The 12,598-nt window shown below is 39.0% G+C and overlaps 1 protein-coding gene across 2 annotated transcripts in view; it reads left to right on the plus strand.

The window, feature by feature from the left end:
* The window catches only part of LOC111145808 (transmembrane protein with EGF like and two follistatin like domains 1), an 85,700-nt gene that overhangs the window by 14,438 nt on the left and 58,664 nt on the right, over window positions 1-12,598 (plus strand). For both annotated transcript variants that reach the window (XM_022501051.1, XM_022501052.1), the window contains exon 2: window positions 12,116-12,225. In XM_022501051.1, coding sequence (XP_022356759.1) covers window positions 12,116-12,225 — 110 coding nt within the window. The remainder of the gene's footprint in view (window positions 1-12,115; window positions 12,226-12,598) is intronic.

Genomic DNA, 12,598 nt, shown 5'->3' on the forward strand with positions numbered 1-12,598 from the left:
TTGGGGAAGGTATGTGCTATGGTGAGTGCTGTGAAGTGTGTAAACCTGGCGATTCACAGACCTGTACCCCTGGGGCTAATAATAATTATATGTTAATAACAAATTTTAAAAAAAAGAAGTTGAGCCAGAAGGTGATATTGTGTTTAGATTTATTTATTTATATTTAAACATTTTTGATGGAGGAAATGTGCTAATTGTGCTTGCAAAAATCTTAAAATACATATGTAAACATGTGTATGTTGTAGAATATAAGTTAGATTGTGGCTCTATATAGCTTTATAACCTGTTTTTCTTCACTTCATAGTGGATCTTGGTCTTTCCATTATCAGTATGGAAATACGATTCTACCATATACTTTAATGGCTGCATAGTATTTCATCAATAATTTATTTAATTCCCAATAGGTGAATACTGAGGCCATTTTCTACTTTGCTGTTATAAAAACTGCTGTTGTTAACAATCATGTATACATACATAGGTTTTTTTCTTCTGTCCTTATTATAATTTCTTAGAAATAGAATTATTGGATTAAAGGATAAAGGTTTATAAAACTTCATTATAGGGGCACCTGGGTGGCTCAGTGGGTTAAAGCCTCTGCCTTTCGGCTCAGGTCATGATCTCAGGGTCTTGGGATCGAGCCCCGCATTGGGCTCTCTGCTCAGCAGGGAGTCTGCTTCCCCCTCTCTCTCCGCCTGCCTCTCTGCCTACTTGTGATTTCTGTCTGTCAAATAAATAAATAAAATCTTTAAAAAAACCCCACAAAACTTCATTATATACTGCCACATTATTCTCTGAGAGGTTCTGCCAATTTATACTCTCATGGTTGGTTTGAGTGCTCATTTTCCATGCCTTCTCCAGTGCTGGTGTAATAATCATAAAAAAAGCTAACAGTGTAGCACTTATGATGTGTCATGCAGTGCTCTGAGTGCTTTCCATATCTTTATTTAACTCTCTGTCAACATTATGAGATGGTACTTTTATTGTCCCCATTTTACAGATGAGGAAATAGAGGTAGAGAGTGGTTAATTACTATGGTCACAGAGCTGATAAGTATAGAGCCAGTGTACTGATGTAGGTGATGTTGTCCTAACCCTGCCTCTTAGATATCAGATGATAATGCCTGTGCATTTTTCTTTAATTTTTTTTCAAAATTTAATTGGGCTGTTTTATCTGATTTTAAAATTATTTTTTTAATTGAAACATAATTCACATAATGTAAAGTTTGCCATTTTAAAATCTACAGTTCAGTGGTTTTTAATATATTCAATATGTTGTATAACTATCACTGCTATCTACTATATAATTATAGAACATTTCCATCACTCCAGAAAGAATTTCCATACCTATTAACAGTCAACCTCAATACTTCTCTGCTCCCATGCTCTGACAACCATGTAGAGATTCTGTGTCTTAATGGATTTACTTATTCTGGACATTTCATAAAAATGGAATCATACAATGTGTGGCCTTTTGTGCTTGGCTTCATTCACCAAACATAATTTTTTCAAGATTCTTACATGCTGTAGCACATATTTGTTTTATCTCATTTAAAAAATAATACAAGTTCATTGTAAAACTCAGACAAACTCAGAAAACTCAAAAAACTCAGAAAAACACAGAATAAAGAAGAAAGTTCAAATTTCACCAAGAGATAACTGTGGTTTATATTTTCATGTATATACTTTTCAGATTTTTGTATATAGGCATTAAAAAGTAGTTTGTGTCATAAATTTAAAAAAATCTGCCTTTGGGGCACCTGGGTGGCTCAGTTGTTAAGCCTCTGCCTTCAGCTCGGTTCAGGATCCCAGAGTCCTGGGACTGAGTCCCGCATCAGGTTCCCTATTCAGCAGGGAGCCTGCTTCTGCCTCCACCTCTGCCTTCTGCTCCTCTTGATTGTGCTCTCTTTCTCCTTATGTCAAATAAAACAAAAAACAAAAAACAAAAAAGCCTGCCTTTAAATATGTGTTACGTCAGGAAATATGAAGATTCTTCATCATTCTTTTTAATAACTGCAAATAACTGTTTATAGATTTGTAAGAGGGAAAACACAGGTTTGCCAAGCTAGTGAGAAAAAGGAGTAGGAGAGAGAATTGCAGTTTGGAACCTGTGAATAGGACTAGATAGGACTGAGAAGACCCCGAGGATCTTTACTCCCCCTCTCTCGGGATCCGGGTCTTGCCTTCTTTCTGATCCTGCACTAGACCATCCTCCCTATCTCCTTGCCTGAAGCAGAGGCATTTAGAATGGAGGCAGCTGGGAATGATTGTAGGTGTTGGGTGGAGGACCAACACCTTCGAAGTGGTACTTAACAAAGGGTAGCTTGGCAGTAGTGTGTAGCATGGGATGACAAATAGCAGAGTCAGATAATTGTGTGGCATATGTGAAATTTCTTTTGTTAAATATAGCTTAGAGAGTTTTAGTCATCTCTGCCATTAATGCCTTTTAATATTAATAATGTAAACTACTTTTGGTTTTGTATTATGAAATACTGAGTACAGTTAATTTTCCCTCTCATATCTTTATGGTAGAGCTTAACTAATATAATATGGTTAATAAACAAATTGAGAAGAATTTAATTTCTAATTCCTCTCATTGCTTAGACTCATGTCAACATTAACTAAATATACTGTTTGATTTTTACCTTGAAATGTATTTCAGTGATTTGTGTCATTAAATGTGTCCTTTAGATTGGTCTGGAGAAAGAAAGAAATAAATTTTTATTGTGTACCTACTTAGTCTGGGTACTGTTGCTTTTTAGAACACATCTAATCATTACAATATCTTGGGAAGGGAAGGTGTTTTTTTTTTTTTTTTTAAGATTTTATTTATTTGACAGACAGAGATCACAAGTAGGCAGAGAGGCAGGCAGAGAGAGATGGAGGGAGAAGTAGGCTTCCTGCTGAGGAGAGAGCCCAATGTGGGGCTTGATCCCAAGACCCTGAGATCATGACCTGAGACAAAGGCAGAGGCTTTAACTCACAGAGCCACCCAGGTGCCCCAGAAGGTGTTATTCTAAAAGGTGAAGAAGTGGCATGTGAACCTGACCCTCAAATGAGGACTTAGTCCATTATATAGCAAACTGTCTCTGGGATTGTGTTTGAAATCACATTCCCTCCCAGCCCCCATTAATTATAACCAATATGGAAACTTGAAAAGAGGAGAGAATCATCCATTGCTCAATTGGTGTAAACACAGTACCTTTACCATTAGTTTTTTTTCTGGCTGGATTTTCCTGTATGCTTTTTTTATACATAATCTTAGTACATGTGTATAGTTTTGTTTTCTGCTTTTTCATTTGACATTTATAAGCCTATTTCCATTTTGCCCCATATTATATACAACTTTTTAAATAGCTCTACAGTATTCCATGGCTGTACCACACCATTTTCTGGTATGGGATATTCTATTTTATATATTTATTTATTTTTATTATTTCTTAAAGGTTTTACTTATTTATTTGACAGAGACACAGTGAGAAAGGGAACAACAAGCAGGGGGAGTAGGAGAAGCAGGCTTCCCGCTGAGCAGGGAGCCTCATGCTGGACTCAGTCCCAGGACCTTGGGATCATGACCTGAGCCAAAGGCTTAATGACTGAGCCACCCAGGCGCCCCAGTGTGGGATATTTTAAATATTTAAATATTTCAAATATTTCTACTGTTTTCTAGTGTAGAGACTGGGGTCCTGTCAGTTTGGATTGGTGTGTTTTTCTAAAAAAAGGAAGGTTTTCCCAAATACTGTTAACATCCAGACATGTGTATAAACCCCTTGAAATGAGGTTATTGTAAGAACTAAGAACAAGGTAAAGAGTTGGATCATGTCTTATGGGTAGTCAATAAGAAATCAACTAAAGATGAACTAAAGATTAGCGTATGTTGATAAGTACTTCGCATTCATTGTAGGACTTTCCCCCTGCAGTGCTCTGAGGACTGGAAATGGCAGATGAGATGGGTTTAATAAGGTTGGGGAAAAGCCCGTTTAAAGACTTGAAGTGATGTAAGTGGATGAGAATGCTGAGAGAGATGAAGCAAGACAAGAGGACACAATGGGATGGCTGAGGGCAGAACGTTTTTATGCATTGGAGCTCTCTTGTCTTGGTGCCTTAAGATTCTTGTAGTTAGTTGCTTAATCAAGAAAGTTATTTAAAGTGGGGAGTCACAAAAATAAATTATAAATGCATGTAGCATTTTATTTGAACTTAAAAACATATATAGATTTATTGAGTACTACTTTGGTTTAAAATTTTTTTTTTTTTTAAAGATTTTATTTATTTGACAGAGAGAGATCACAAGAAGGCAGAGAGGCAGGCAGAGAGAGGGAGAGGAGGAAGCAGGCTCCCCGCCGAGCAGAGAGCCCGATGCGGGACTCGATCCCAGGACCCTGAGACCACGACCTGAGCCGAAGGCAGAGGCTTTAACCCACTGAGCCACCCAGGCGCCCTAAAATTATTTTTTTTATTTTTAGGGAGAGAGCAGGGGTGGGGGGGCAGGGGGGGAGAGAGAGACAATCTTAAGCAGGCTGTAAGCCCCAGCAAGGAGCTCGATCCCACAATCCTAAGATCATGACCTGAGCCATAATCAAGTGTTGAACACTTAACTGACTGAGCCACCCAGTCACCCCTATTTAAACACCATTTTGAAAGAGAGCCCAGAATTTTTCTTTGAGAGTAGTTGGAATTTTCTTTCTTGAACAAGCATACATTGGTTACAAATACCAGTTTTAATCTCTTTAAAAGGGAACGTAAAGACGGGTGGGTGCAGAATTCTAGATTTTTCTCTTGCCTATATGTAATACAGTAGCATCTTTTTCAAAGTGGATCACCTTAAGTCTTGCCATAGCATTCAGTTTTGTTTTCATAACAGTTTATTTTCATTCTGTGAAATGTTGAAACCATGTAATTCCAGTAACAAATACATGGACTGGTTGAAGCACAAGAGCAGCTCCCCTGGTTGGAGCTAAAATCCTGAAGAGTGCTGTAGAGAGTGGCCTAGTAGCCTTGGAGATTCACTGTGCTATGGGCATTGGTTGGTATGTTTTACAGAGAAGAGCATACTTTGGTTTCCCTGGAGAGCTGGTTAAGCTGGAGTGAAGTTCTCTGAGTGCTGTGGACATGGACTGAACAGTAAGAGAAGGGAAAAGGAGTGACTAAATGAGAAGTGGTCAGACAGTTGAGCAAATAATCAAGATTATTAGGTTGGAAGGGGAGGCCAGGAGTAATCAGCTCCTGGGGAAAGGCCCATAAAAGAGTTGGAAGGCTAAGAAAAAAGTCATGAAACCTTTAAAATAGGAGCTTCTGTTGACCTTTGGCAGAATTTTGATAGGAAGTGGGAGGAAGCCAGGCTCGCTACAGGTTAAAGCATTATTAAAGGAGGGACACTCACTCTGAGCTAGGACTTGACATAAATTTGATTGCAATATATTGAGATCCCTCTATTGAAATGAAAACTAGCGGTGGTCATGTGCAGAGATCTTGGAGACTGATGTGTGACTGACTCATTTTCTTTGTAGTGATTATGTTAGAGAATGAAATGTAAAGCCTTTAATCAAGGCTTTGTTAATCTTTGTTGTTTGTTTGTTTTTAAATATTTTATTTATTTATTTGACAGAGACACACAGCAAGAGAGGGAACACAAGTGGGGAGTGGGAGAGGGAGAGGCAGGCTTCCTGCTGAGCAGGAAGCCTCATGTGTGGCTCCATCCCAGGACCCTGGGATCATAACCTGAGCTGAAGGTAGACGCTTAACAACTGAGCCACCCGGCGCCCCTTTGGTCTTCTTTGACAGTGGTTCTCAGCAGAGGGTGATTTACTTCCCAGTGGACATGGGGGATGGTCCTGCTGACATCTAGTGGATAGAGGCCAGAGATGTTGCTAAACATCCTTCAGTGAACAGGATAGCCCCATGCATCAAAGAACTAATTCAAGATGTCAGTAGTGTTGAGGTTGAGAAGTCCTGAATTCTGTTGTAACATCATGCAAAGTTTTTTCGCTTTTGGCTCTCCATTGGTGTTAGCTATCTCATAAGATTCCCCAGACTACTTTCTGTTTAATGGAGGGGTGGTAGAAAAGTCTCTGAGTTTCATTTTGAACTGTAGCCCGAACCTAGTTAGTGTTGCTGAAAGTTGGGGATTGGGGCATCTCAGGTTCAGTCAGTAGGGTTCCTTCCACGGGTGCGTATTGTTTCCCAGCTTTGAGATTTAATGAACATGGAGACAAGTTTTACATTTAGAAAATTGTGTGATGGGCGCATTTGCAACCAGAGCAAAATATTTTTGTTGTGAGCCACTGTTCTGAGTGCTTCTTTGTGTAAATTATTTCTATTTGGAGAGTTGATTTTTGAGGGCCTTAGTAATGGCTCATCTGTTTTGCTGAGTTTCCATTTTGGGTTCAGGAAGGCAGCTGTGTAATCATCATCATCATTGACAGGTAATAGAGTGCCCTCTTGATGCCTGGTACTATATTGAATACTTGAAAAGAAATAACATTCAGAAGATGGTCCCAAAATAGAATTCCTTCTGTACTGAGTTTGAGCTAAGGCGTTGGTTTTCAAATTTGTGAGAGAACTAAGAATACCAGGAGGTCACGATGCTCTTAATAAATGTATCACGTGGACAGAGATGTAGCACCAAATTATTTAAGACTTATGCTCAGAAATATTTATCTTTTTTTTTTTTAAAGATTTTATTTATTTATTTGACAGAGATCACAAGTAGGCAGAGAGGCAGGCAGAGAGAGAGAGGGAAGCAAGCTCCCTGCTGAGCAGAGAGCCCGATGCGGGACTCGATCCCAGGACCCTGAGATCATGACCTGAGCCGAAGGCAGCGGCTTAACCCACTGAGCCACCCAGGCGCCCCTCAGAAATATTTATCTTAATTAAATTTTTGTGCAATCAATATGTCAGGTTTATGTTTTATTATATGTATCAGTGACCTGACCAATAGTGGATTAAATGATAAGGCCTTTACTTCCGTGTTTGTTTGCTATAACAGTGAGTCTGAATGCATGAAATCCAGGGTAGGTGTGATGATTCTTTTTTTTTTTTTTTTATTAAAGATTTTATTTATTTATTTGTCAGAGAGAGTGAGCACAGGCAGACAGAGTGGCAGGCAGAGGCAGAGGGAGAAGCAGGCTCCCTGCCGAGCAGGGAGCCCGATGTGGGACTTGATCCCAGGACGCTGGGATCATGACCTGAGCCGAAGGCAGCTGCTCAACCAACTGAGCCACCCAGGCGTCCCAAGGTGTGATGATTCTATAGTTCTCTTTCCACACTCTTGCTCTTGTCCTTCTGGTCTACCATCTGTAGCTTGTTGCTGTCATCTTTGTGTGTGTAAGATGGCCACTACAACCTAGGCAAGGGTTTTACTCTCCAGAAAGGAGAGAGAGTGGAAGAATGAAGAAGTAAGGGATAGTGATTATTTATAAACTGTGGTACATCGCAAGGGGGTCTGGGAAATACAGATAATTTAGCTGAGCATCTCGTTCCTCTGAACAAAACTGGGGTTCTCTTACGAAGTAAGAACAGATCCAAGGTAGACAATTAGCTGTGACTGCCACAGTAACAAAACAATTTAAAATGTACATTCATGAGCTTGTGACATTCATGATCTTTTGTTCTCATAAAATGCTTGGAATTTTCCTATTAATATTCTTTATTTATTTGTGGAACATTAGTTTTGTTGATAGCTAGCAAGGAAGTAATCTCAAATATTGAAGGTTTAAGAAGTATGTGAAAAAAACTTTTAAAATGAGAAAACTCTTGACATTGACTTTTTTTCCCCCTTGCAAATGAGAAAATGAAATTCTTACTTGATTTTAATGAAGGTACACTTCAGGACACCCGTTTTCATAAGGGGCATGATTAGGGAACCACCAATATTATTATTTATGTGTACTGTTTATTTACTGTTTCTCTACTTTCTTTTTTTTTTTTTTTTTAAAGATTTTATTTATTTATTTGACAGACAGAGATCACAAGCAGGCAGAGAGGCAGGCAGAGAGAGAGAGAGAGGAGGAAGCAGGCTCCCCGCGGAGCAGAGAGCCCGACGCGGGGCTCGATCCAGGACCCCGGGATCACGACCCGAGCCAAAGGCAGAGGCTTTAACCCACTGAGCCACCCAGGCGCCCCTCTCTACTTTCACTTAAATTATTTTTCTAGATAAGAACATTCTCTTTCAGTATTACATGTTATGGGCAATGAAAACATTGTTTTTATTTTTATTTTTTTTTAAGATTTTATTTGAGAGAGAGAGAAAGTACATGTGTGCCTGTGTGTGAGCTGAGGAAGGGAGAGGGGCAGAGGGAGGGGGAGAAATAGACTCCCCATGGAGCAGGGAGCCCCACGTGGGGCTTGATCGTAGGACCCCGAGATCATGGTGTTCACTTAAGGCAGGTGCTTAACCGACTGAGCCACCCAGGTGCCCCTAAAACATTTTTTTTTTAAAGATTTTATTTATTTATTTGACAGACAGAGATCACAAGTAGGCAGAGAGAGAAGAGGAAGCAGGCTCCCTGCTGAGCAGAGAGCCCCATGTGGGGCTCCATCCCAGGCCCCTGAGATCATGATCTGAGCCGAAAGCAGAGGCTTTAACCCACTGAGCCACCCAGGTGCCCCCTTAATACATTCTTTACTTTTAAATGTTGTTTCTAAATTCTGTATAGTGATCCTATGTTCGTTTTTTTAATCCTATGTCAGTTTTATAATCAGCCAAAAAGTTTTATTAATTTTTCAAAGTCAAAGCGAGTCTTGCCATCATTGACACTGCATCGTCTGCTTCAAATCCATTTTTATCTCCTACTTCTTGAAATTCTTAGAGCAATCATAGCATGTACAACAGCATTTTCTCCTTATAGACTGTCTTGAATTCATCACTAATTGTTCCATATGTTAGCAAGATCATAGGCTCTCTGTTATTTATTTTTTTGCATGTCCCAATTTCTTAGCATAGTATTAGATATATAGTAGATACTTAATTGTTTCCTGATCAACTAAATAATCACATTTAACACATTAATACACATGAAAATAGCATGAATTTAATAACTGGATAGGCATAAAATAAGACATGACTAATAACCAATGTAATCAGAATTTCATGACTTTTACTCTTACCTGTTAATGTAGAACTGCTAGCTCCCCCAAGTTGCCCCCCAAATTGTTTATTCTTGGAGTCACCAAAGGGTGTTTGATGTGGGCTCACTAATGTATTCTGGCCACTGCCACATAGCACGTCTTTTTCTTCTGCCATGTTTGCTGTCCCTAGATAACAGAGGGGTATCTCTGTGCCTGATTATCTCCTTGGCCTTGAGCTGTCCTGCCAGGTATAATGCTGGGCTGGGGCTGTTGAGGTATCCCAGCCTCTTTTCTCCCCCACTATTATATCTTGTTGTGTGGACATCAAAGCAGAGCTCTTTAATCTTGTTGCTTCAAAGCTTTCAGTGAAAGCTGTTATTTAGTTTCTCACTGTAGCTCTTCTGTTATGATGAGCCCTTGGGTCTGGGCTGGGGGAGCAGTCCAGGTGGTAGACACCAACCAACCTGTGCATGTGACCATTCCTCCTGTTCAAGGTTTGGTTATTGTGCCAAGCTTCTCTGTCTCTCTTTAGTAAGCGTGATTATTGTCCCAAAATGTTTCTTAGTGTAACCTCATGCAAACAGATGCTTTGAAAAACTCTCAGTCTCCGGAGATAGGTGAATCTTAGTGGCAGGGATGATTTTGGTTCTAGACTGCAATCCCATTGTACTTTAAAAATACAATAGGTAAAACATACCTCAAAGAATCTCAAGCCCAAGTCACAAGTCAGAGCAGCTCAGAGCATGATCTTGGCCCAGAAGTAGAATAAAAACTTTACTTTTTCTTGTTTTATATGTCTGATTCTGTTGGAACCCAGTGTGAACTTTAAGGCTACAAAGGAGAATAAATGCACCAAATTTTATTTCTTCAATTGTATATTTGTTTTTATTTCTATGACCCCTAAAATTGGCTATGCCTATGGTTGAACAAAGATATTATGCACTCTTACTCTCTTCTCCCGAGCAGTTCTTTATTAATACTTAGTTAATCTTCCTTGAGTTTCAAGATGTACATATATGAGACAGTAATTGGAACTGGACCTTGTGTAAGTTCCTAGTAGGAATGTAGGTAGATAGAAGGAAAAAAGCAAACTCCATGCTTGGGAATGAGCCTTAAGTGCTAATGCAAGTCTTCAAGGGGGAGAAGGATGCCTGAGCAGAAATTGGGAGATATGGGAAACCAAGAGCATAGAGCCTCCCTAGCCAAATGGCCAAGGTGAAAGGAATAAAAAAATGAGCATCTGCCTGAAATAGTTTGTGAAACAATGAGAACAACAAAATAACTCTAATAGTTTCATGTTGCCTTTCAGCTCTTGTCTTTTTTTTTTCCCCCCAAACACTTGAGTTTCATTTAAGGAAAAGAAAAATTTTGTAAACTATAGTTACATAGATGTATCCTTCACCCAGTGCAGTGCTTGGTTGAGAGTGGTTATTCAGATAATTACCTTTTTCTTTTTTTTTAAAAGATTTTATTTATTTATTTGACAGAGATCCCAAGTAGGCAGAGAGGCAGGCAGAGAGAGGAGGAAGCAGGCTCTCTGCCGAGCAGAGAGCCCGATGTGGGACTCAATCCCAGGACCCTGAGACTACGCATGGCCCGAGTTGAAGGCAGAGGCTTAACCCACTGAGCCACCCAGGTGCCCCCAGATAATTACTGTTGACTCAACTCCCTGGGTATTTAGGTACTTGACTGCCAGTCCCTCAGAGGGTCAGCTAGGAGGAGTAGGAGACCCAAGATACCATGGTAGAGCAGTGAGAACAAATGGGGACAGAGAGAGGCAAAGAAATGTTACTAGTCACTAGATACAGAACCTTCTTGACTCAGTCCAGTGGGTCCTGCTTTGAAATCTAGAACTAGAAAACAATCAGGGATGCGGGATTGCTGGAGAAATGTTCCCTGAGATCTGTTTGCCAAGACCTCATCATGATCCTGAGCTGTAGGAAAGTTTGTGCCCTCCCTGGAGTCCCTCAGCTACTGAGCGACACGGTCAGAAGCTAACTCAGGCCTTCCTGTTCCCACACATTTGTTCACCTCTACAATGGGCTAGGTTTTTTTTAAACAATCATTTGTTTCTTCTTTGCTATTGTTGCTGTCATTTTATTGTTTGTTGTTCTCTCTCTCATTCCAGATAGGGTGGATACGAAAATTGCCTTATAGTGGTTTTCATTCAATTCATTGTGATTCTAGAAAGCTTAATTTGGTAGTTCCAGAGCAAGACCAGTGGTCTTGGTGCAGGAATGAAATGACCACAGGATGCTAGTATTGTTGATTGGCTCTGCTTCTTGTGAGAGTAGAATTAAATGAGTCATTTAAAAATTTTAAGAGTACTACCCTTTTAGTATTTCACTTGCTCCTTCATAAAAATTTTAAGAGTACTATTTTTAATTCTGTGCACGCAAATGCTCCATATATATCTATTATATGAAATGCAAGTTTACTTTATAATTTTTTTGTAATTAAAATAATCTTGTCTAGAGTGAGTTATGATCATCTGAAATTTATTTGGGTATCAAAAGGATTAAGATTTCTTTTAATTATTCTTATTTGTTCTCCTTAAAAGTAACTTACTCCTTAGAAAAATAGATTTAATCTAAGGGCTTGCCTGGCTGGCTCAGCCAGTAGAGCATGCAACTCTTGATTTGGGGGTCATGTGTTTGAGCTGCATATTGGATATAGAGATTATTTTTTAAAAAATCTATAAAGAAGAAAAAAGATAATCTAAGATAATAAGACAATAGTAGGAAAGCTGTCTTAAGCTCTTGGCAGGCCAAATAGAAAAATTCTGTAGATTTACCTTTGGGAATTCTGTGAAATCTTGAAATTTTGAGTTTTATTTTGGTTTGAGTTACTATTAGGCATACTATTCTGCAAGATTCTCCTTGGGGAATTCTGAACATTCTGTGTCCTATGGGACTTGATTTTTGTATGTTATGTCTTATTATTATACTTGTGAATGAGTTGATCAACACATTTTAAGGTTTTTTCCCCCTTTTATATATGTGCATTTGAGTACAAGATGACATAAAACATTTTTTTCCCTTCTTTTTCAGAATTAAATGTGAGGGAGTCTGATGTAAGAGTTTGTGATGAGTCGTCATGTAAATATGGAGGAGTGTGTAAAGAAGATGGGGACAGTTTGAAATGTGCATGTCAATTTCAGGTGAGGAAACCAAATCTACTTTGAAAAATTTTTACATTTTTAATATTTTATTGTTCTGCATTCTTCAAATTAAAAAGCTTAAAAAACCTTGAACCCTGAAAGAAATTGGGTTCACAGCCCATTGATTTTTCTTTTGTCAGATGAAGTACTATTATTTCTACCTTCCATGCTTCTTTTCTTGAGTTAAGAGGACAGATTGGCAATAATAGGTGAGAAGATGATTTGAAAAAAATATTAAAGTTCTATTCAAATGTAAGTTCTAATTGTTACTAAAAGGAAATGAATCTCTTATTTAAAATGTTGATGTTTTGTGGGGGCACCTGGGTGGCTCAGTTGGTTGAACGTCTGACTCTTGATTTCAGTTCAGAAATCC

Source organism: Enhydra lutris, unplaced genomic scaffold (assembly GCF_002288905.1).
Source record: "Enhydra lutris kenyoni isolate GAN:26980312 unplaced genomic scaffold, ASM228890v2 scaffoldscaffold13, whole genome shotgun sequence".
NCBI lineage: Eukaryota > Metazoa > Chordata > Mammalia > Carnivora > Mustelidae > Enhydra > Enhydra lutris.